This window comes from Camelus ferus, chromosome 25 (assembly GCF_009834535.1).
Source record: "Camelus ferus isolate YT-003-E chromosome 25, BCGSAC_Cfer_1.0, whole genome shotgun sequence".
Lineage (NCBI taxonomy): Eukaryota > Metazoa > Chordata > Mammalia > Artiodactyla > Camelidae > Camelus > Camelus ferus.
The window spans coordinates 15,441,914-15,468,070 of NC_045720.1; the positions used below are offsets into that span (position 1 = coordinate 15,441,914).

General features: G+C 41.5%; 1 protein-coding gene across 3 annotated transcripts in view; it reads left to right on the forward strand.

Annotated features, from left to right (window-relative positions):
* Positions 1 to 26,157, forward strand: part of SNTB1 (syntrophin beta 1) — a 199,939-nt gene that overhangs the window by 83,355 nt on the left and 90,427 nt on the right. For all 3 annotated transcript variants that reach the window (XM_032467986.1, XM_032467985.1, XM_006186483.2), the window contains one exon: positions 10,452 to 10,668. In XM_032467986.1, coding sequence (XP_032323877.1) covers positions 10,452 to 10,668 — 217 coding nt within the window. The remainder of the gene's footprint in view (positions 1 to 10,451; positions 10,669 to 26,157) is intronic.

Consider the following 26,157-nt stretch of genomic DNA (forward strand, 5'->3'; position numbering starts at 1 on the left):
GCATAGTTCAGTGGGATGACAATAGCATGAAATGAGATTGTGTACAAAGAAGTGTTTTAAACCGTAAAGCACTTTCAAAATAGCAGGTATTTATAACATTGTTCAGTTTGATGGACCCTGATGTTTCCAAGCCTCCTCTCCCAATATCCCTTTTGCTCTCAGATGACTCCACAATTGCTTTAGGTCTGCAGCATATCCAGGTTAGGGTGAAAAAAAAAGCAAAAAAAGACAAACTCAGACCTGGTCTGAGTCTGCCCTTGGTAATGATATTTTGTTTACTTAATGTGGTTTCTTTCAGAGAAGCTTGATGACTCTGGGCTTCTGCCACCGAAAAGTAACTGCAAATTTACTGAGCCCCAACTTTGATTTGCAGGATGTTATTGCCAAGCTACACCTGGAATAACAGAAGTTTATTTTCCAGAGATACCTGTCTGGAGGAAGTGAGAGCAGCACATCCTGCCTTTTGACGTAAAGTCCTATTCAAGCGTGGTCTTCTGCCTAGGAACGAGTCAAAACAATGCTAGGACCTGAGCATTCAGACATCCTTTCTGCCCGTCACTCACTTCCTGTCTTCAGATGTTAGGGTATAGCTGTTAAAATAGTTATTGTATTTTCCCAAGGAAGAGAGATTACGACTATCTGTGATGGTGAGGAGCCTACCTGGCAGATTGTTGGGAGGTCAAGTCTGTAGACATCATTAATCCAAATTCTCTCAAGTACTTGCTAATATTTGATGAATAGACTTTAGTCCAATTGTGTGTGTGTATTGAATTATAGTCTATCTCAGTTCCTAGATTTATGTTCACAATAAATGAATGAATGAAGTGATACCTTAGGCACAAAGCACAGATGATTTTGACAGTTCCTAGAGTTGGAGAAGAGATGGGTATTCTTGCAATATGTGTTCTCATTTAAATTTCATCACAACAATAACAGCAGCAACATAATAGTCATAGTCAGATGTGAGAGCTGTGTGCCTGGCACTGTTCTAACAGATTTGTATACATTTCAAGGAAATGATTTAATCCTCATGACAATTTTATCAGATCGGTCTTGTTATTCTCAGGTGAGGAGACTGAGGTTCAGAGAGGGTATTTATACCTTACTCAAAGGAGTAAGCTTTGAGCTTGTAAGTGGAAGACTTAGGGATTCGAACCCAGATCCTCTGACTCTGGAGCTCATTTATTAAACTAGTACATTGTGTTGCCTCTCTAAGGAAGGCACTGTTTTCCTCATTTCATTGGTGAGGATTCTGAGATTCAGATAGATTAACAAATTGTCCCATTGTCACATAACTAATATGTAGCTAATAAGCATATGGCAGCATGTAACAATACAGGAATGTACAGCATGATTTTACATGGTATACAAACATTGGAGTTACTGGATCTTAAATCAGCCACATTGCAGAAGGAACATAGAACATGACAGCTTGAAGGGATTTTAGAGCAGTCTGTTCTTCCACAGAGTAAAAAAATCCTTTCTGCAACATGGCTGGGAGATGTGTCATCCAGTTCCTACTTGAATGTCACTAGCAATAGGGAACTCACTACTTCACAGCGTTTCCTTACCTTGAACCTAGATCTTACCCCGTATAATTTATACTCACTGACTCTGGCTCAACCCTGCAGAGATACGCAAAGTGAGTTTGGCACAACTCTCTGTCATTTAGGCCCCATACATCTTCGCTTTCTAGGTTAATTTCTGGTAATGGTAACTGACCCTTGTGGTGTTTACTATGCCAAGTACGTTAGAAGATTTTTACTTATATTAACTCGCTTAATCCTCACAACAGTTGTCTGAGGTAGGTGAAAGAAATAACACATGAGGAAACTAAGTCATTTGCTCAAGGCCACAGAACTAGGCCATAGAAGGGCTAGGGATTAGACCCCAGAGTTTAAGCTCTTCACTACTGTGTTCTTGTGTCTCTCATTTAACCTATGTTTTCTTTATTTCTCAAAACTTTAACAACCTGCTTACCCTCTTTACAACATTGTCTAACCTATTGGGGCTTCAGGTATGGGCTGATCAAGGTGGCAAAGAGGGGAACAGTCCTCTTCTGAACACTGTATTTCTATCAGTGGAGTCTAATGTGCTATTTATTATACAACCATTGTCATGGAGATCCCTAGAACCTTTCTTCACGCAAACTGCTTATAATACAATTCTCCCTGCCCTGCATATTACAGCGATTTTTATTTTGAACATGCAATGACGTAACTTTCCATCATATCCCTATTATATTTTATCTTCTTAGTTTGGGCCTGGGTGAAACTCTTAAAATCCTTATCTTGTCATCTGAGGCATTGGGCCTCTCTAGGAGCAGCTGTGCAGGGGCCTAAAGTAGTAGAAGTACCACCTATGATGCCTGTCATTCATACTTGAGGTTCATCCATGACCTCCTCTGGCTCTGAGAGAACGAGGACCGGGAACCCCATAACAACTGGGTGCCAAACCAGGAAGGTGCTGGTTCTTCCAGCCTCTTTTCAACCAGGCTTGTCTTTTTCTTTATGTAAAGCTGAATATGCATCTTTTGCTTGTTTGCAAGGATAGATGCTTTGTGTATCTCTGCAGAGTAGAGGCACTATCAGTGAATACAAATTAAAGGAGTAAGATTTGGGTTCAGTATAAGAAAAGGACAAGAAGAACAACATTTCAGACGAAAAGGTCTTTTTATAAGCGTGACTTCTGAAATGTTTACGGTTGGACAAACAGGATTCGTTCAGGCGTGAGCCTTTGGCCATGTGGAGAGACAACATCCAGGGAACAAGGAAAGAACATGGGAAAGTGACTGGGCCTGGGAGCTTTGGAGCTGGGCTGCTCCGGGTCAGACCCTGGCTCTGCCCATGGCTGCTGGGTGACCTTGGGCAAGTCACTTCGGCTCTTCATGCCAGGCTCCCCTTGCTTGTGAGGTAGGCATTATGACATTGTGTGCAATTGATTGTGTACAAAACTCTAAGGGCCACCAAATTTCTTATCCAGACCTTTACAGAAAGAGCCTGCCAACCTTCATTCTGCAGGATAGACGACGTGGATTTTTGACCCTCATCTGTTACTTCTTTGTCTTGAAACCTTGGACAGATACCCTCTGGCCTCTGCTGTTTCTAAGACGCTTTCTTGAAGAACAAATCTATGAAAAATGGTATCTTGAAGATCCTATTAACTTTTTCGAATGTCGAATGTTGAATTTTTGCTTAACAATTCCAGCCAGACTTTTGTGTTATTGCTATGGATATAGATGTGAATATTAACTTTTTATTTTTCCTAACATTAATGAGCACTTAGCATGTGCTGGACTCGGTTCTAAGCCCTTTATTAGTTCATTTAATCCTCATAGCAACCCTCAGAGGCAGGCATTACTATTTATCCCCGTTTTACAGATGGGGAAACGGAGCTACTGAGAGGCTGAGAAAATTTTCCCAAACTCACACAGCTAGCAGGTGGCAGAGGCAAGATTTGAAACTATGCTGTGTGGTTCCAGAATGTAGTTTTTTCACTTTTACTGTAGTCACTCAACTCCGAGGACATCATGGTTCCACCAGAGCCACCTTTGTGTGAACAGATAACTGCACATGATGCGTCGGTGCTTAAATGTTTGTAAGCTGAGTCAGCACAGTGCCTCGCATGGCACAAACCGTCATCATAATGTTTATGTCCTGATGCTGTTGAGATCAGTGGCGGTCTCCACAGAGCATGGTTGGAGCTTACAGGAGGCATGCCTGGAGGACTTCAAGAAAGACGTCTTACCTGAATTGAGAGTTACCTGATACACAGAGAAGCTTTCCAGAAAGATTTCCATGCAGAGGAAACAATGTGTGCAAAGAGGCATGTTCAGAGTACTTCTCTATGGCTGGTGTGTGGGCTGTAGGGACCGGGAGTAGTCAGATGAGATGAGAACAGGGAGTGGGCGGGGCCAGATGGTGAATGGCCCTGTGTGAATTGGGACAGACCCACGTCCTCTAGTGGATGTCTCTTTCAGAGCAGTGTTCTCTGTCTATTTGTTTAGTGCCTCCACCCCGCCCCCACCCTGCACATAGACACTGGAATGTAAACACCTCAAGGGCAGGCACCTAGTCTGTTTTGTTCACTGAAGGGACTCCGACACTCAAGGCCATGCCCATAGCAGGAGCTCGTTAAACGTTTGCTGAACTAATGGATAATTAAACCAATCAGCATCCTTCTGGTGGTTGTAGGACTCATGGAATAGGATACTTTCCCTGGGTCCACCTGGGGTAATGATCTTTCTTTGTTGAAGAATCAAGGCAGGTTATATCAAATGACTGTACTATCTAACACAGGAAAATTTGGAGATAGTTTTTTAATTGGAGGCTCACCGAATTCATACTTCTTTTAGTCCTGTCCACATATTAAAACTCAGCATCCTCTCCTGCAATGCCCTTCTGACCTCATGAGAACCTTTTGGTCATCATTCAAATGTCTTTTAAAATCCTACCTTCAAGGACCCACCTGGCAAAATAAAAGTGAAATATATATTGGTAAGTGAATGAGAATAATGATTTTTCTAGACTACTCTACCAAAGCAAAGAAAAAGTAACTTGAATACATGACTCAACACAGGTTTATTTTCATATTTATCAGGTGCCCATGGGGTTTGGTTGAAAAGTCAGAAGGTACTTCTGCCTAAGGCCTAAGAATCTGGCACACATTTAACAGGGCTGTCTGTTGGTGATGACACAAATAGCAAGATGAGATAAGAAATATTCTTTTTTAAAAAATGTGGTCAGAAGAGGCAGTTTTCCAAGAAGTCATAGACTATTTGAAGGGTAGGGACCTTCTTTCCCACCCTTGACAGGTGAGGAGCATGAGGTCCGGGAGGTGATGTGACTTGCCCAGGGCTGGAGAACTTAACTAGGGCAGAGCTGGAACTATAACCCAGGTCCCCAGCTCCGAGGGCCAGTTCTCTTTCCAGCTCACCGCTCAGCCTCCTGAGAGTTTAGCTATAGTTTCTGAGACGCTTATATTACCTCTTTCATCATTTTTTGGTCTTTTTGGAAATATTGATGATCCCCCTCTGCATCTTTCCTAAGTTGACCTAGGAAATGCCACTAAGAGAAGTATCATATGGATTGTGTTTTGTCAGCAAACCCCACTGTCACCAGCTTGTCCCCAGTCTGCGAGTTTCACGGAAGGTCTGAATACTCAAGTTTTCTTGCCTCCAGCTGATCCTCTTTTGCCTTAATCACATTAGAAAATGTACCTTTCCTGTTCACATCCCCTAGAGTAGTGAACTATTTCTTTTCCTCCCTATAATCTGGAAATCCCTTGCTTGTTGTTTTGTTGTTATTTATAAGAAGAAAACCTGCACGGAACAGACGGACTTGCTGTCTCTTCAGAAACCAGCCTGGTAGGAGGGTTGATTGGATTTGCCTAAAGCATTTCCTCATTAGTAGCCTGTGTGTGCTTTTCCTTTCAAATGTCATCTGGCCTCCTCAACAAAGATTTAATTGTGGCAACTTGGGGCCTGGGCAAACTTGGGCTTTGCTGAATGTTCTTTTGAAATCTTCACAACCGCCCATCTTTCAGATGAAAAACTAGTAACATATTGAAAGTGACTTGGTGCATTATTGGTTTGGAGATCACTTCTGACTACTGTTCCCCGCCTTTTCTTGCAACAGAAGATTGGGATTTTAATTGCTCAACCATGGTTTTTAATTCACGATGTTCAGAAAGGGCATGGTTTACTAATTAATTTTGATTATGAGCCTGGGCCCGGCGGCTTCTTGATCAGTTTCAACAGCTCTATGCCTGAAATGACTGTCTGTAAGCATAGGGAGGTGTAATTATGCAGACACTAGCTGTTCAGTCCTGCCAGGTTAAACCTTCTATTATGAATACTACATATTACAGTGTCTTAAAAGGCATTATTGAAATGCCACAGTTTAATAGTTCAGGCTTACAAAATCAAGCTCTCTTATGTTACAGGCAATAGCCTCTTAATTGGATGTTTTCTCCCAGTACATAAAAACGTTGGCTTAAATACACACACATACACATGTACACACACACACACACATATCCAATTATTATTTTTTTAAGTGTGAGAAACAGTATTGTTTCCTGGTTGAAAGTAAGGACTCTGGAGCCAGGCAGCTTGGATTTGACTTGTGTGTCTGCCACTTTCTTGCCCTCTGGCTTGGGCGTGCAATTTATTCTCTCTCTATTGCAGTCTTTGGGAAAAATGGGGATGATTGCAATGTCTGTATCCTGAAGTTGCGGTGAGGCTCAAATGAGTTAGTACACAACAAACACTTAGTAGAGTTCATGGAACCCAGTCGTTGTGTTTTTTGTTTTTTGTTTTTTTTGTTGTTTTTTTTTTTACTGATTGCTCCAATGCATTTACTGGTGTTTACATGTTATAAAATCTGGTTGTGCTAAGCTGGCAGGATTAGGGATGTCTCCCTGTGGCAGAAGCGAAGAATTGTCCTCTAATGTCTAGTCTCTTTTCCTTCCACAGTAATAGCCTCCCCTCCCCACAGATTTTTAGCTGGGTTGGTAGAGAGTTGTCCAGAGTTAAAGAGTAAATTTCTTTTCCACCTCAAAGTGCCATGTGACTAAATTCTGGCAGATGGGTTGTAAGTAGATACAGTGTGTCAACTTCTGGAAAGTGGCCCACAGGAAGAAGGATGTGTCCTTTACTTCATACTTTTTCCTACTGGTGGGAATTTGGTCATGATGGCTGGAACTCAGGCAACCCTCCTGGGTCATTAGATGGCAGGCTAGCATTGTAGAGCAGGAAATGAATAGAAGCCTGAGGGCCTGAAAACTAGGGAGCTGAGCTGCCCTAGCAGCCCTTTTCTTTCACTCTAGACTTTTGGTAAAAGAAAAGCAAACCTCTGTATTATTTAATACACTGTAATTTGGGGCACCTATTGCAGTTAAATCTAGTCTTAGGTAACACCTTACCCTCCCTGAAATAGACCACACTCTCATTATTTTGATTGCAATGTGTAGGCATTTCAGGACACTAAGACACAACAAACCATGAAAAGTTTTCACATACTCTCAATTTCCTACCAGAGGCGCTGCTTTACCACACCCAGACATGGCCACACTGCTCTTAATCTCCGAATGAGGGGACTTAGCCTCAGGCCTCGGTTGGTGACTGGAGAGAGGATGGCTTGACAGTAGAATTGTGCCTCTAACTGATGACCAAGCCTTGCAGAATTTACTTGAAATATCCCTCAGAAGGATAGTCTGACAAATTTATTACTTCCCCTGGGCCAGAAACTGTGGGCCCTTGGAAAAAAATCCAAGGCAGTTTTTCTTTTGCTTTCTTTGTTATGCCCAAGAACAAGTTTCTCCATTTTCTATAAATATCAAAAAGAAGCAGGACTCCTGGACAAAGGAACTTGAAGCAGGGCTGGGGTGATGCTGCTTGTTCTCCATCGGGTCAGATATGGAAACAGTTCAGTGACCTCAGCATATCTTGCTTGGGAGCAGTGATGATAATCTCATAGTCTCCTTTATTTCCTTGAAATTGAAAGTGTATTTTCTGGTGGGGCCAGAGACCTCAAGACTCATTAAGGGGTTTTGCCGAGCCTTCTTCACAGTACCAGTGAAAGGAGAGATGATATCTAACGCTCTGAGAGGAAACATAGGTTCTAAGGAAAAGTGAAGCCAATGTGCCTACCCGAGGTGCGATGATACCTTACTCTATTTGTCTTGATGGTGAAGAACAAAGGTGTTGTTCAGCAAAATCAAGTGGTTTCTTGATCTTGTGGGTTGATGTCTTTCCACTGGGAAAATTTCTTGGCCTCTGTCACGTCTTGGCCACATATAGTTCTGGAGCTCCAATTAAACATGATTTAGACCTTCACTTCACATCTCTTCATCTCTATTCCGCATTTTTTTTTTTTGTATTTTTGTGCTACATTTTGTATAATTTCTTCTGATCTACAATTCAGTCATTAATTCCTTCTTCTGACTTGTTTCTCTATTGAAGTTTTAGTTCTGATTATGTTACTACTACCACTACTTAATATTCTATCTGTTTATTTTACCAATCTGTTAGGTCACTTGAAAAAAAAAATCTCTGGAAGATTCTCTCAACTTTCATTTGTTCCTTTACACATAGTTAACATTCTCGTAGCTTTGTAGTCTGTATGGGGTTGTTACTGCCATCAGTTATTTTTATGAGTTCTTGCTCGTGGTACCTTAGTTCCTTGTATGCAACATTTTCTTAGATTTTATGCTGCTCATTGTCCTGGACAGTAATGCATAGTGACTCTTTGAAGACTGGGATGAAACTGCATTCCTCCATAAGGCCATAAGGATTTGCATTTGATTCTGCTAGGGCTTAGGCACTTGTCCAGCTTGGGACCTCCTTAAACCAGGTTTAAGATTTAACATAAGAACTCATGTCATCTACTAGCTCCCCTTCCTCCTTTTCTAGGCTTAAACTTCTTTTAATCAGAGGCCATTTCTTATCATCTCTCATGGACAGCACAGTCCACGGCACATGAAAATCGACTGATGAATTTTGGCTGAATGAGTGAATCTTTCAATTATCATGCCTAGCCTTGTTAACTTATTTTCTCTTTCTTTATTTTCAGTTGCTCAGTTAAAAGGATTACTCTGTATTGAATATCATTTCCAATAGGATGCCCTTTCTTCAAAGCATTGCTATGTCTTCTCTCCTTTGTAAATTTCCCAAGTTCTGTACCACATAGGAAGTGGCTACTTAGTAAATATTTGCTTCCAGGCTAAGACTTGGCTCTGCTCATGGTGGATCAAACCACACATTTCTGTGATGACTCGCACCTTATATGGATATTCTGAGTGTTCATATTATCTCTGGAAGTAATCCCTGATGGCCCTGTAACTGGTAGATCTACATCTAATATCTTTTCCTTCTAGTGCACTCAATCTCTTTCTCCTGGAGTTCTCTCTGAAGCTCATCTCCAATTATTCTGCCATTCTCTTGCTCATAGGCCACCATGGCTATCACTGCTGCCTACAGAATAAAGTCCAAACCTATTAGCTTCTCAGTTTGCATCATTCATCTAGGTAGGGTAGCCAGATTTCATGAAAGAATATGCTCTCTGAGAAATCAGATTGCATCTTCACCACTTACTAGCCACATAAGCCACGCTAATGGGCATTGGTGTGCTGATGTGTAAAATAGTATTTGTCTTATAAGGAATAAACTATGTAAATCTCTTTGTACCCACTCCAATCCACTGCCGTGTATAATAACATACTTCTAAGGGACTTGGCCAAATCCCTCCCCTACCCCTAAGCAACAGAGAACCAGACTGTGTGAGTGACAGAGAGAAGGCCATGGAAGTTTATTTTGCATGCACCAAGAATCCAGTTGCCCCATCAACTCAAAAGCTGTCTAAGAACTAAATGCTTAAATTCAGAATCAGCAAATAACATCTGAAGACCAAGCAGATATATCAAAGAGCAGAATTTCATTTTGCTCCACTCAGCTCTTAAACTATTTTTTTCTTTAAATTTTATAGTGATATAGGCATATTGCTAAACATGAGAATAGTATAAAAGGGTAATAAATAAATAACAAAGGTGTATTTCTCCATCATCTTGACTTTAATTCCACTCCCAGAGCTAACTACCATTAATACTTTCTCATTTTTCTGTCCAGAAATACTCATTGATATAAAAACATATATGTTTATGATTTTATACACAAAATGATTACAGTATATACACTGTTTTCTCTATAACTTTTTAAAAAATTATGATAGATCTTATAGATCTTTCTACATCAACACATCTATATTTATCTCATTGTTTAAAATGAGTATAAAGTTGTCTTACAGTTTATTTAACCAGTTCTTTTTCTTTTTCATGGACATTTAGGTGGTTCCTAGTTTTCAGCTCTTACAAGTAATATATATATTTTTTATAGATTTGATAATATGGTTTTTTTTGTACAAGTAATATTTTTGCTCTTATGGATTTGTACCATTACAAAATAAGTGTTCTTCTGGATATTTCTTTGCATATATGTTCTTAGCGCTAGTCAATGGAAAAGTTTATCCTTGTTTCTGAACAGAAAAATGGTGACGTGGATAGTAAGTGTGACCACCAGATTCCCTACAGCTAAAGTGAATAATTGTGTGTCCTTTAGCCTAAGATATGCTTTCTCATGCTCTGCCCATTTGTTTTCAGCCTCTTTCCCAGAATGCACCTTATAATCAGAAAGGGTAGAGGTTGTCATAATTGAAAAAAGCTGAGAGTAATTCTCAAGTTCAGGCCCTCCTAATGGCAAGTTCTAAAAACCACATCGGCCCATAATTTAAGGAACAGAATAACTCTTATGAGAGGAACAGACATTCTGAATCTTGTTCAGGATGTAAGAGGCTCCGTATTAAGAGCCTTGTCTGACTCAAGGGTCAGAAGCGCCGCACTCTACAGACACCGGCCGGATGCTCTGAGAAGCGCTCACTGTCTCTTTCTGCCCGCAGTGAAGTACATGCGAGAAGCCACGCCCTACGTGAGGAAAGGCTCCCCGGTGTCCGAGATCGGGTGGGAGACGCCTCCGCCTGAGTCCCCTCGGTTGGGGGGCAGCTCCTCCGACCCGCTGTCATCGCAGTCCCTCTCCTTCCACAGAGACCGGAAGAGCATCCCGCTCAAGATGTGCTACGTCACGCGGAGCCTGGCCTTGGCCGACCCCGAGAACAGGTAAGGATGGCAGAGGCTCTCCTCGGAGCTCAGCAGCTCTTTGGCCTCTGAGGTCGTAAGGGGGCTCATCCCAGGCTGTGCTCGTGTTCCGGAAACACTCAGAGCTTTCCAAGGGACAGCCTGGAAGGGCCACGCTGCAGGAATGTGTGCGTCAAAGAGCCAGCCCTACCCCCCTTCTTCTACCTTCTTCTCCTTCCTCACTTTGTGCCTCGTGAGAGAGAATCTATACACTGAGCTCTGGTTCTGGAAAAAGATGAATCGTTGGAGTCAGGATCTTAAGTGTCCCCCCTGGGTCTGCCTCTGCCCATTATGTGACTTTGGGCAAGTTTCTGCTAGCAGCAAACCTCAGTTTTGTCATATGTAAAATGGGAATCATGGAGATAGATACCTCATTGACTTGAGGATTCGATCTGGAAATCCACCGAGAGTGCTTAGCCCAGGGAAACCGTCTGTGAATATAAGCTAAAATGATCTTTGCTATTGGTGCTAGGTAGTGATAAGGGAGTGAGCCTCTCTGGGCTTTGGTCCCCACAACTGTGTCAGGTTGGATGAGAGGGTCCCGAATGCTGTTTTCTGCTCTGAACCTCGCCTTGTGGAGTGGCTTTCATCCAAGCCTGGGGTGCTGTTTCCCAAAGTCTGCACCTGACTTCTCTGCCACAGAATAGGTGCATAACCCAACCCATGATGATTAGGAGTTCAGCCAAGATGAGCAAACATAAGGCACTCTCTTCCCCCAAAAGCCTTATTCACTTGAACAGAAAACATATATCGGGGAGGAAAATATGCTATTCACAGACATGTGGAGAAGAGAGAGGAGTGGAGCCAGCAAATGGGGAATTTTGGTGACCTTTGCATCCACATTCAAAGGCTAAAAATAGGAACACGCTACTGGCCCTTATTTATCACTTGCGTGGGACAGCTGCAGCCCCACTGAGGAGGAAGTATTGGGCTAGGCTCAGAGTTGCTGATGGGGAAAACCCAAAGGAAACAGGAGCAGAGAGAAAGTTGCCTGCTTGGCCCCCAGCTCAGAGCTGTTTTTGTTCTCTTCCCAGTAAACTTACTCAAGGGAAGCTGCTGCCCTTCTGACCCCAGGCAGCTGCAGGATCTGCCCCACTCACCGCACGTCTCCTGTGTCGGCTGTATCTGCACGAGGATCAGAGATCGGCCACTGTAAGACAGAGTTAGGGAGTTTCAGCAAAGGATGAGTCAGAAAAGGCAGAATGCTAAGATGGTTCACCTCTACCTGTTCTCTGCCTTGCCCCCCCCCCCCCAATTTCTACCACTTTCCTGGGCTTACAGTTGATGTCTTGGTGCTTCTGAGTGTCCTCTCCCATGGCCTCTCACCTGCCCAATCAAACAAGTCCTTTCTCCTAAGAGTCTTAAGTCTAAGGTTTCAGATCTGATGAATTCATAATTTATCCAGTGTCTATCTTGTGCTGGGCATCATGCTAATTACTGCAGCACAGAGCCTACAAAGTGGTGGCTTACAGGTGTCCCCAGCCCACAGCTATGTTTTTTTTAATGGTCTAAGATTGCAAAGAAATTTGAATCAGTTGCCGCACTGAATAGTTGGGAAATTTCGCATTAAAAAGCCAGATGTCTGCTTGTCTAGAATAGAAGACCTAGTGATATTATTAGGCCCACATTGCTGCAGGCAAGGCTTTAATCTGTAGGAGACCAGTAAAGGCTTCTACTTTGGGAAGGAATGAACTCTCCTAGTGACCCCTGTTGCCTTTCACTTAGAGGATTCAATTAATTACCTGTGTGGGTCTTCACATTTTCTGCCTAGTCCTTGAATTTGTAACCATGCTCAGTCCTCTGAGTTTCTACCATCATCCCCATTCTATAGATTAAAAAACTGAGGCTCAGGGCTTACATAAATTCTTGTTGTCATATAGCTAATATATGATACAACTGAGCTTTACTCTCATGCCTCTAGAATGGGTGACAGTGTCAGTTTACCATCATCAGAAAAATACAGAGTCTAGGAAACTTGGGATATTGTTGAAATGGTTAATGCATTAGGGAAAGAATTTGAGTGGTTGATTCTAGGGTTCCTTTCAGCTGTGGACTTACATGCTATGACATTTCTCCCAAGCATTTAATTACATTTTAAAGAATATTTAGGAAGACATCAGGCCTTAGTTTAAATATTGGAGGCTTCATTTTGTGAAGCCAGTAGAGGGGAAGCATTTTTAAACTTTTATATCGGTGCTCTTCAAGTCCACCATTGAAGTATATGTAGGGCCTCCCAGGTGGTGAGGGAGAGCATGTCCTCCGAAGATGTGACTGAAAACAAGAATCCACTTAAGTCAGAAGTTCCAGGAGGGGACCTCTATCCAGACAAATCCCAAACTGCTGATAGTAAAATGTTAAAGGTTTCTTTCACAATGTATTCGTATCAAATCACCATGATATTCACTTTAAATATCTTATAGTTTTGTCAATTATACCACAATAAAGCTGAAAAAGAAAGATTAGGGGTTTCAATGAATCTTGACCCTGGTTGAATATAAGAAGAAAAGAAAAAATTATTTTATGGAACTCCATTCACATGCTGGGCAGAGTATAACACAGCAGTCAGAAATGTAGACTCTGCAAAACTCAACTCTGTGCTGAACATGAGACGTACCTAACACAAAGTGAATTTGAAACGCAAAAAAATAAAGAGATGGGCAGATTATATAAGGCAAATGTAAACTAATGGCAACAACAAAAAGCATCGATTTGATCTTGACCTATGACAGGGTAAAGGGCAGAGGTAAAGCACACAACAAGACCAAGAAGGACTGATTTCTGCCAAAGGCCAGAATTCACTAGGAACAGAATTCAGCAGTTATGAATTCACAGCAACAACCTTTACAGCAAGAACTGCAGAAGATGCAAGAAGAAGTAGAAGCATATTAATATTAAGTAATTTAACCTACCTCTCTCAGTCCAAGTAAGGGTAATTGGACAAAAGATAAATAAAGATACAAAAGACCCAAACAACATCATTAAGGGAGGTCTGGATACACCACAAACTTTATTCCCTGAAAGGAGGAATACATTTTTATTTTCAAATCCACAAAGAACATTCACAAAATTAACCATACATTTAGTCACCAAAAAAATGAGATAATTATGAGAAATAATACAAAAACACCTGCTGATGATTATGGAATAAAACTGGAAAATCAATAACAAAACCAAAGCACAGAAAGCCTTTCTTGATGGATTTTTAAAAGCTCTCTATGAAATAAATAATTCTTGGGTCAAAAGGGAAATAGAAACTGAGAGTGTAGCATTTTAAAAAATAATGAAAAGTTGGAGAGGGTTTGGAGAAAAGGGAGCCCTCCTCCACTGTTGGTGGGAATGCAAATTGGTGAAGCTATTATGGAGAACAGTATGGAGGTTCCTTAAAAAACTAAAAATAGAGTTATCATATGATCCAGCAGTCCCACTGCTGGGCATATATCTGTAGAAAACTCTAATTCCAAAGTATACATGCACCCCAATGGTCATAGAAGCACTATTTACAATAGCCAAGACATAGAAGTGACCACAATGCACACTGACAGATGAATAGATAAAGAGGATGTGGTATATGTACCCAATGGAATATTACTTGGCCATAAAAAAGAATGAAATATGTCTTTTTGCAGCAACATGGATGGATCTAGAGATTATCATACTAAGTGAAGTAAGTCAGACAGAGAAAGACAAATATCATATGATATCACTTATAGGTGGAATCTTAAAAAATGATATAAATGAACTTATTTACAAAACAAAAACAGACTCACAGACAAAGAAAACAAACTTATGGTTACCAAAGGGGAAAAGTTTGAGGGTAAAATGAGGAACTTGGGATTAACAGATACACACTACTATATATAAAACAGATAAAAAACAGGGAACTACCATATAGCACAGGGAACTGTATTCAATATCTTGTAATAACCTATAACAGAAAAGAATCTGAAAAAGAAAAAAATATATATGTGTATATATTTATATAACTGAATCACTTTGCTATAACCCCAAAACTGTCACAACATGGTAAATCAATTATACTTCAATCAAAAAAAAGAGAAAAGAATGCATGTATTAAATATAAAAGAGAAAGGGAGTGTCGACTCTGGTGTCCCCTGGATCCTTCATGGAATGTTAGCTCCACCATTTATGCATGAATTTCAGAGGTATCTCATTTAATCCAAGTAACAACCCTAGGTAGTAGGTACTCTAACCTCTCTTTTATAGACAATGAAACTTGATTCAGAGACAAAAGTTGAAGCAAGTGGTAAATCTGGGGTTCAGACCCAGGCCTGGCTGACACCAAGCTCAATTTCTTAATGATGACACCCCACTGCTTTCAGTTTTAGCACCTGGCAGAACAGCTCACCTGAACTGTCAGCACCATGGCCCGGAATTAACGGTCTCCTGGATGCTAAAACCAGAGAACCAGTGATAAATGCCACAGCACCTCGGGGCTGATCCCCTGGGTTGGTGACACACAGCTACTTAAGAGTTCGCATGAAAAGCACTAATGTTCAATTTGTCAAATAGAAACAGCCACAGAACAGCAGGCAGGATTGCTGCTCTTTCCATGAAAAAGGTCACCCAGCAGGGACTGAATCCACAGGAATGTCACTGCTAGTGGCGTTTGTCAATAATTACGACATTTTTTAAAAAATTCCACCTCTCAGATGTCTCTTGTGTTTCATTTTCAGCTCTTTGCCTTCACAGCCACTGCCCTAGTCCAGGCCCAGGCACTCCTAAGTCCTCCAGGCTAATTGGACATATTTTCTACTGGGCGCTTTCAAGTTTCTAGTTTGTCCCTTCCCCATTCTCTGCCATCTACCCTACACGCAGCTGGTCGGGGGAGTGTGAAACACTCCGAATTTACCCATTTGGTCAAAATGGCTCCCTGCCGCCTTCACTAGTTTGAAACTTTTCAGTATTGCGTTAAAAACCTCATGAGGTTCTGGCTCTCTCCTAACTGTCCATCTCCTTTGTATCTTGTCCTTTATGCTCCAACGACCCTTAAACAATTTGTGCACGTCCTCACTTGCCTCCCTGATGGCTTCCTAGTCACCTTTCAGCCTCAGCACAGGTGTAGCACAGGTCCTGCTCTACCTCAGATGTCGACCCATCCATGACAGCATCCTTTATAATGGCCTGTGATTTTTTCTGTAACATGACTACCCAGTTCTTAAAGCCACAAGGCCCTTGAGGTCTTAGATATCCCCTGCTTTTATTCTAATATCCCAGCTTTCTAGAACATTGCTTGATACAAAGCAAAATACATGATATGTTAATAAATGATAAATGGCATGTTTACCTGCCCATTTTTTATATTCTTACCCTTTCAAAACTTAAAAAATCTTTCACTTGTCGGGGAGGGTATAGCTCAAGTGGTAGAGTGCATGCTTAACAGGCATGAGGTTCTGGGTTCAATCCCCAGTACCTCCTCTAAAAATAAACAAACCTAACTACCTACCCCCTCACCAAAATAAAATTATTAAATAATACAATAATAAATAAATAAGTAGAATATTAAATAAATAAATCTTCACTAAATAGCCTTGGGGAGAAGAAGAAAAGTACAGTTCTGTCCTGCCAGGCAACCTCAGTATTACATTAAAATACAAACAAGCAGACTCAACTTATTATATCTTATCCAGCATATCCAGGCTTTCATAGCAGAGGGGTTTCTGAGTTTGTGTAGACCACCACTGTGCTGGACCCGGAAGCCTCCTCACACACACGGCTATGGAATTGCTTGTAACTGGCCATCTGTATCATGAACAAAAGTCAATGTTCTATTTTTTCAACTTCAATTAAAGAAATAAGTTAAACTTTACCATCGCGTGGAAAACTAAAAACAAACAAAAAACCATGAGTAGTAACCTTTGGATGAGCTGCCACTTTCATTTGAAAATGTGAACTTCCCTCTGCCACCAAGATTACTATTTTGTCATGCTTATTCATCTGTCTCTCTCTCTCTCTCTCTCTCTCTCTCTCTCTCTATCCCTCTCTCTGTTCTTGCTTCTTACCTAAGCAACTCCAGCAAAATATTTTGTTACTGTAGGAAGAATGTGCGAAAAACAAGAGATGACCTTAGTATTTGTTTAAACTGTGCTCACATTTTGCACTTGAGAAATATAGGAAATGGAATATATAGTATTATTTCTACAATTTGTTTAAAGGTAGTTGAGCTGGGTGGGAACTCAAAACTCATGACTAATTCCAGAAAAATTAGATAATCTGATTGGATTAATATTTAAGAAGTAAAAAAAATTGACATCTAAACATGCTCCATTTTTAGATGATTTTGCTTTTAATTTTTGAAGGAGCAAATAATTCCTATGACATTTAAACTGTTTATTTAAACTTTTCTAGAGAAAAATATTAAAACCTTCCCATTTCACTTTACAAAACAAGTATAATCCTGTAGCAGACTTTGAGAAATATGACATAAAGTGGAATACAAACAGTTCTCACTGTACACGTATAGACATAAAATTTCTAACTGAAGTGCTGACAAATCAATTTCAATAGTATATAAGAACAATTCATGATCATTATTGGGTTATTGTAGGAATACAAAAATCACCTAATATTATGAAATACAACATGATATTAGTAAGTCTAAAGAGAAAATCCACATGATCTCAACAGATATCTAGATGTCTATTCATTTTTTACATGGAGAGACTAAGAAGTCGGTGTGTGGGGGTGTGGGGCTTAATCATTGGTGAGAATTCATGTACAGTTGCTGCTTGAAGAATCAGCCTCACTAAGAGACCCCTCCCAATTACGCAAATGTTGGTGTTTGGAAGTTTGACTTGACTTAGGGGAGAACCATTCAGTCTCTTTCCTTGGGTGTGCGTGGTGGGGTAGTTGGAGACTGTCTGTCTGCCAGCTTTCTGGGAGTCCCACTGCTCAACTTGCAGACCTCACGTAGGACCCTTGTATTCAGCCCTGCATCACCCCTAGCCTCTCTATGGAGATTCCAAGCCCTTGCAGGTTTGCAGAACCAAGGGGCTCACACTTCACTGAAATCCTCTCTGCAGCCCTTTAGGTTGTAAATTCCTTGGCTCTTACTCTGCTCTGTAGTCGGTTACCTGAATCCACTGCTGTCTGGCCTTCAAACATGCATTGAACTCTGGCCTCTCCTATTTTCTTGCAGGTTTACACCTATTTTACTGTCTTTTTACTGGGATCTTTTAAGGGAGAGGAGATGAACATGAGTGGCCAAGCCATGTGTTTTCCCAAGAATAACCATTGCATCATTTGCATCTTTGTGTACAACAGAGTGCACCAGAGATTCATCTTAATGAGCTTAAAAAACATTTTCATAGCCTTGTTATTTTTTAAGAAAATCAGTTTCCTCCATAGATAAACTTCAGTACTGTATTCGTCCTAATTATCATACATTTTTGATCAGTGGGAGATGAATTAGTAAGGCTTCCCTGGTGATGGTGAGCTATTTAAAAAAAGGGAATTTAACTATCTTTGGTTAGCCTTGAGAAAAAGAGTTGAGGAGAGGGCTCGCCAAGCGTGGTCCTGTGATTTCCATCAATACACAGTAAAATGAGTCCATTTTAGTACATTCCTGTGCATCTAAACACCATTCCAGGAAAATCTCAGTTTCCCGCCTTCTAAGAGCACTTCGAGACATTGAACTTGACCACTTGGTTGCTGAGAGATTTTTGCTGATGTTGACTCTCGATATTTAGGTCTTGACACTTTGCTCTTGATACATTAATTGGACTCCATTTGGTTTGCAAAAAGCTGCCCCAGGATTTTCCAACTGAGATAATGAAGCCTCTGAAAATAACCCAGTGCTATCATGCAGGCATTCTCTTCTCAAGCAGGCATCACCTACCTGGGCACTGGGACACTGGGTCATGGGGACGAAGGAGAGAGAGGGAGGTTCACAGAGCAGTCCCTGCCTTCCCTCCCTTCGATGCATGTGTGAAATTTTGTCTTCCTTAGTAGAGGATAGGTTTGGGCACAGAAAGCTGAAGACACGTTTAGAACAACACCCACCTGGACATACAGGGCCTGTGTCTGTTGACAAACACTCCCTCTGTTTCTAAATAACACTAGGATAGGAATTTTGACATTGCCAGTCCATGAAGCTGGGTTGAGATTTCTTTCCTTAATTTCAACTTTTAGATAGGGAGTTTTGATCATTCTTTGTTAGATGCTAAAGCTGCAGCAGTGACAGAGTTCTTGCCCTGACACAGCTTCCCGTCGAGGCGGGGACAAGCACAAGCACACCAGCAATTACAAAACAGTACTACGGATGAGGGATGGGGGAGCGGAGGGGGCTGTGGGCACTGCCGCACCGGAAGACCACCTAATCCGAAGCTCTGGTTTTGGAGCGGGGTGGGTGAGGGCAACAGGGAATACTGTCCAAAGAAGTGATGTCTATGCTGAGATTTGAATCATAAAATAGAACTTAGTGGCAGGGGAGGGTATAGCTCAGTGGTAGAGTATGTGCTTAGCATGCACGAGGTCCTGGGTTCAATCCCCAGTTACCAAAGAGTGGGATGTGTGAAAGGAACCAACAATGGATGGAGAAGCACCCAAGGCTTAGCAACAGCGGGAAGCTTTTCCCACCCCTGGGGCCAAGGAACAAAGGGGACAAGTGAGGACCAGAGCTCTGGGAGACACACAGTGGCCCAGGGAGGGTGGGAGGCAGGTCATCTCCTGCCCTAGAATCTCCTGTTGATGCTTCCTATTAGCTACATGCCACTGGGAGCCAGAGGCTAGGGAGTCTGAATGGTGCTGTTTATTAGATAGAGTTTGACATCTTGGAGCACAGGGCAAAGCAGAGAAAGGCAGAAAATGCATCTGGAGGCAAACATGGGAAAAAAAAATCACAAAGTGTATTTACATTCTGCTTCTGAAAATAGGTCTGATATGTATATGACAAGCGATAATTAGTTATAAGACAAATGTGGTTAACCCCAGCACTTCATTTCCTGAGCTCATTGGCTAAAAACATCTTGGACAGCCCCAATCAGTATGCGTAGGTTCCTGCTTAGTAAACAGTGTTATGCCCCATCTAGAGTTTTGATCAAGATTTATTTTCGCCATGGTGATGCGAGCTGGATATAGAGATGACAACTGAGAGGCCTAGAGAAAAAGACAGTTTATTTTATTCAAGTTGGAAGCCGCCAGGAGGGCAGGGATACAGGGAGTGAACAGGGCAGCGTGGCTAAGAGATGGCCTTAAGGAGTGTTGACCTCTCCTTGGAAAGTAGCAGAGGTCTGAAGGGAGTGTCCTCTTCTGTTATGACAGAGCTGGGGGCTGGAGAAACTGCAAGTCAGAGTGTGGCTGTCACTATACCAGGCTGGTTTTGACAGTGAAATAAATCTCCCAAAAAAGGCAATAAGCAGAGACGTGAGGACAGGGAGCGGTACATTTGAGCAGTAACCGTTGGTCAGGGGGGATCAAAACTGCAAAATCTTCTAACGTTAATTTGCTCTTATCTAAAATGCCACATCACTTACCCTTTGTAGACACAATTTGACTTGGAATACGGTGCTGGTTTTTTTTTTTCCTAGAATGAAACCCTCTCCTTCGCCTCTGTTATGAAACACACAGTAAAGGCCAAGTAGTGCAATTTGTTTTCGTTTCCTGTATTATTAAATATTCAGGCAATTGGAAAAATGTTTCCTCATGTTACCTGGAAACGAAACACCAGATTCAGAAGTTAAAATTCTTGGAGCTGTTTTTTCAAGCTCTCTGGCAATATTTTTTTTTTTTTTTTTTTTACTGGATTTGTTGTGCTGCCTTGAAAAGATGATTGAGTTTCAGGCCAGACAAACCTGAGTTTTATTGCTAGCTTTTCTGCTTATTATCCAGATGACCTTGATCAATTTACTTAACTTCTTTGAATTTTTTTTTAATATATAAAATGAAGGTGCTAGGGTCTCTATGTATGTGCTGTTTTAAGGATTAAAAAATTAAGTGCCTAATGCCAGGCACATAGTAGGCACTTAGCAAGTGTAATCTCTTCCCATTTACCTTTTTTTTTTTCCTGGTCCAGAAATATCCATCCTTAATAAGATTATCAAAAGATTCTCTCAGTGTCATGAAGATACGTTACGAATTTTTAAGATAGTCTTATTAACTGCTGGAAAAGCCCTAGGCACAATATTGAATCGGAAAGTATAAAATATCATTTCATGCAGATGAACACACCATCGTGATTTTATACGCTTCTGTCTGATACTGCATCTGTAGTAGCTGACAGTTTGAAGAACTGTGTCAATTTGCCAATAGTGCCTTTAGATTAAATTCTCCAGGAAAGATAGAGACAAGACTTAAGTCACTAAACAGGGGTGAAGTCCTACCAAGGCCACATACAGTTTTATGGAAATAATGCAGTAAGTCTTGATGGCGGGCTTCTCTAGCCAGCTGTCAGATATGCAGAGAAGAGACAGGCACAATGCGTGCACACGCCAGAGCTGGAATTCAAACCAACATATTTCTGCAGATACCATAGTAATCCCAGGATCCCACTGACTTCAATTTGCTCAGGTTTTCAGACTTCACAAATCTGTCATCATTATGTCTGTGTACAGAGTTATAATAGCGCCGTTCGTGGGCAGCCAGCAACATAGAACGTGTATTTTAGTCATTTCTTTCTGCTTCTGCAGATTTTCCTCTTGTGTTCCATCCATCTTTTCTTTCTGAATTCTTTATAAGGTGGGAAATACACCATTTTGTGGCAGATGCTTATAGTTTTTGAAGTCTGTACAGGGAAGAAGAACTAACTGGTACCTAGCAGCATGGAGCTAAATGAACTGACCAAACTTGTTACAAACCAACGTTCAGAGCAGCTAAGAACTAATGAATTGTTGCTCTTCTAGAAGGCTGTGTGTTGTAGCGGAAAGAGCTTGTGCCTTTGGAAACAGAAGGACCTATGTTTACATCCTGGCTCTTTGGATCTTGGACATTTTATGTTATCTCTCCAAGCTCCAGTTAATCCATCTATAAAATGGGCACAATAAGACCTACTTTTCAGAATTGTTACACAGATTAAATGCCTCTTGAAATGAGGTTATGCATAACCTCTTAGATAAAGTAGGTTTTATCAGGGAATATGTAAAACCACTGAATGAAAAACTGTATCTTTTAGGAACATGAATTTTTCTCTGAATTTTGGGAGAATGGAGTTTATTATAGAGTTCATTCATGTGAATTTTAAAGCTTTTACATGAGACTTCAAGCAAATTTATGCTGGTAGTTGTTTTAGCTCAAACCTAGGCCCCCTGGAAGTACAAGTTTACTCATTTCAACAATTAAGAATTCTCAGAAAGTTGTAGAATAGATAAACAAGATTATACTGTACAGCACAGGGAAATATATACAAGATCTTGCGGTAGCTCACAGAGAAAAAAATGTGACAATGAATATATATATATGTTTATGTATAACTGAAAAGTTGTGCTCTACACTGGAATTTGACACAACATTGTAAAATGATTATAAATCAATAAAAAATGTTAAAAAAAAAAAAGGAAAAAAAAAGAATTCTCAGAAAGTTGTTCAAAGAACTTATGCATATAAGAGAATTTAGCAAATGTGGTCGGTCACGTCCCAGTGAAAGAAATAGAAAGCTATCTAGGTAACTTAAACACAGAGGGACTTAATAGCAGGAATTAATTGCTTATGGAAAAAAAATGAGAAGACTTTAGATTGGGTCTCCCTTAATGACCTTCAGAACTCTATAAAACTGATAATCAAGAAAGTGGGGAACTGGGAGGTTGCCATTGAAACTATTAAAATTGTATAGCACCAGAGCAGTGATCCAGGAATCAGGAAATAGGGATGAAACACCAGAGCAGTGATCCAAGGATCAGGAAGTAGGGATGAAAGTGCTGGGAGCCTGCACCTGCCTCGTGACACACACAAAGCTGGGGATTGGACACTGTAGCTCCAAGCCGGCTGCCACTGCCTCTTCCTTTTGATGCTGACAGCCATGCTTGCCAGCAGCGGTAGTCAAAACATCCGAAATATGTCCTCTTCACTTCCATCTCCCAAATCTCATGGGACTATGTGAAAGCTTTATCTGGCAGAATCTTACATGTCTCCAGAACCCTAGCTGCAAGGGAATCTGGAAAGATGGAGATATATATATATATAATTTTAACCATTTACATTATAAAGAGGGTGCAATTAGGCTGAGTAAGCCAACTCATAGCATCCATCACACAGTGTTGGCTACATGGTAGGAGCTCAAAAAGTGCTAATTCTCCTCTCTTCCTCTGCAGGGACTCAAAAGTAAGAGCTTAGAGGGAATTCTTTGCCTTGATAGGGCGTGGGGAATTGTGGCAATGATTGTGCCTCCTCTACTGGGTCAGTTTTGTAGATTCTGGGAATAGGTTATAATGGCAGAGATGGCGGTGCTCACCAAAGAATCCGCATGTTCCCCAGAATTTCCAGGGGGAACCACCTCTATAGTTACGTTGCACCGTGTGACTAATTCTGGCTAATGAAGTGTGAGCAGAAATGGTGTGCACCCTTTCGGGCTGCGGCAGTGATGGGCACACCTGTTCTTGGAGGTACAGTTACAAAACCGGGGAAGCTTCCTTAAGCCTGGCTTCCTGAGTGACCTAAGGGAGCAGATCCCTACCCCACCCACCTCAGGCCCTTTAAGGACATACAGCATGTTATTTTCATAAAGTTTGGTCACACCAGATGACTGAGCTTTCAGGATAATTTTATACCACAGCATAAACCTATCCTGTCATGACTAATGTGATCATCACGTACATGTGCTAACTGTTCAGTCAAGCTGATTAATATTTCCTGGGAGACACCACTGACTCTTCTGAAGCTAGGAGCCTTTCGTAAATGAAATTTTCTCTTTCCCGCTTTATATAAATTTAGAGCTTCCTTTTTAGCTGACGGCATCCAGGTGAATGAGCATGACTTAGAGGTGCCAGATGAAGGACCATCAGACCTTTTCACACTCAGAACATGTGAAGAGCATCCTTTGTTATTGCAATTATAGCTGTTGCCTTTGGAGACTTGCCTCAGCAAAACTAGGTGTGACTAGAGTATAACCAAATTCTGCCACAGCTCAAATGCTAGAATGTGTGTGTGCGTTCGTGCTACTTCTTCTGCCTTTCTAGATTATAAGTATGCACTTGCATCTGAAGGCAAGACCACCAGTTTTTGGTAAATAAAGAATAGAGACTTGAAAACACTTTCCTGTCTTCTTTACCCATGTCTTTTGACCCATTCTCTCATGTTTTCATCTGTATTAGCCTCCACCTCGATAATCCTCAAGCTGCTTTTTTTTTTAACCTTGTCATTGCAGAATTGATGTGAGAATAAAATGAGATGATGTATGTTAAAGTATTTCATAATCTATGAAGTTATAAGAACGTAAGAAAAACGCATCCTTCCTTGAAGGTGTCTACACCTCATCACCTCTTCATTGGGGCCCACAAGAAACCCAAAGCTTCCTCAACTTGGGTCTCTGTGAATCATCCTTTTGTAGCTGTTACCACCTGGTGACTTTACATTTATTTGTGTCCTTATCTGACTGACATCTGACTCTCCCACTAGCTTCCTGAGTACAGTGGCCCATGTTTGCTTTGTCCATCATTTTATTCCCAGTGCCCAGCCCAGTCTGTGGCTGGCTCAGGATCAGTACTGCATAAATATTTGTTGGATGAACATATGGAGGGATGAATGGACAAAAGGACTGATGAGTGAATGAGGGAAAGAGAACACAAGAAAGACCCGGGAGATGGGAAGGAGTTCTCAGCTTTCTTATTCAGCATTCCTATAGTCTGCATTGTTACCATGGGCAAAGCCAAACAGACATTAAGAATTTCTTCAACTGTGATCTTTGTGGTGCCTTGGAAGTTCCCCCAAGATACTCCTGGTCCCAAGATAGAAAAATTCTTCTTTACACAGATTGCCTCAGTCAGTATATTAGATTCCAAAAACCATGAGGCACCATTTATGAGAGGACAATTACCCTCCAGCTATGACCAGAGAGTGGTGTATTCATTTTTCTCAAGGGAACTTCTGTTGACCTGTGTTGGCCTCTTTGTAAGTTGGATAGCCTTAATATTGTGAGGAGCCTCCCTGTGTCCATGCGATCAGTGTTCTGAGTGCATGTTGTAGCCCTTCAGCTTAGAATTACTTGTCCTAAAGAGCTGTGAACTTGAGCCCAGAGCAGCTGGTGTGGGGAGGACTGGCCTTAGGACTGGCTTTGGGAAGTCAGCATCCTTATCCTTCTGGGGGAAGGAGGTCCTGGAGCTAATTAGTCATAATGGAGCCAGAGGACCCCAGCTACAAGCACTGGTGGAGTCTGAGAGTTTGTGCCTCTCCAGGTTGTCCAGCTGTCCCTCCACCGCCCCCTAGAGCCAGAACAGAGGGGATGGCTTCCAAACACAGGAAGCCAAAATCCAGCCTGCAGAGGGATTTCATTCGAGGTCCAACCAGGAAAACAAACTACTGTGGGCATTTTAAACAGAGGGAATTAAAGGCAGGGACTTGGTTGTTGGTTATACGGGTGAAGGAAAAGCTGAGAAGCCAACAAGGGTGATGAGACCGCCCAAAGGTTAACAAGCTCTCTTAGGCTAAAGGGACAAAATAAGGAGGAAGGGTTACCAGCATCCAGGGTGCAGGGCCACTCTGTAGAAGTTGGAACCACAGTGCGCCTGTCTGGCAAGCTGGAGCCATGGAGAAGACGCAGCTGCTCCTAGAGATGCCACATGAATGGGCAGGTGGTGGTTGGGAGTGGGTGGGGCAGGGGTGCTGTGATTTTCTGTTCTTCCTGCCCTCCAGTCTCCCCCAGTGCCTCCTGTGGGTAGAAGCCATGTGACATAGAAGCATCAAGGAAAGATCCCCCGAGCCCCTGATATTGAGCAAAGGCGCAGGAATGAATCTGGGGGGAGACGGTCCCAGGACAGGTCCAGGAAAGCATCTGACATCTCTGTATAAATGCCCAAGAAATACAAAATTAAACAGAATGAATGACTAACCCCTGGCTCTGATACTTAACTCTGTGTGTTACATGAAGCAAGGCATGTAATCTCAGTGTATTCCTGGATGTAAAATAGAGATGATGTGGGTTCCCCATTCTATTCTAATGAGTCAAGGACTCTGACCTTTAGTGTCCTTCAGGAGTTCTGTGCCATCTTACAGAGCTTCTGTTCGTATTGTACAAGACTCCATCACTAGCTTAAAAATCACCTTGACCCTCAAGATTGACCCTGGAAGTCACTCTTTAGAATGAAACTTTAAATGTTGAATGGCTTTTGTATGATTTGTTTATTCTTTTGGTGGAGTGCATGAAACAGATACATTGATGGCTCTGGTCCCAAATAACCTACATGGTGCTCTAAGATACCATTTTAAAATAGTTAATGATTTAGTTAATCATTTTTTTAGCTTTTTCATTCAGTGACACATGCACATGGTTTAACATGCACAAAAGGACATACAGTAAAAAATAAATCT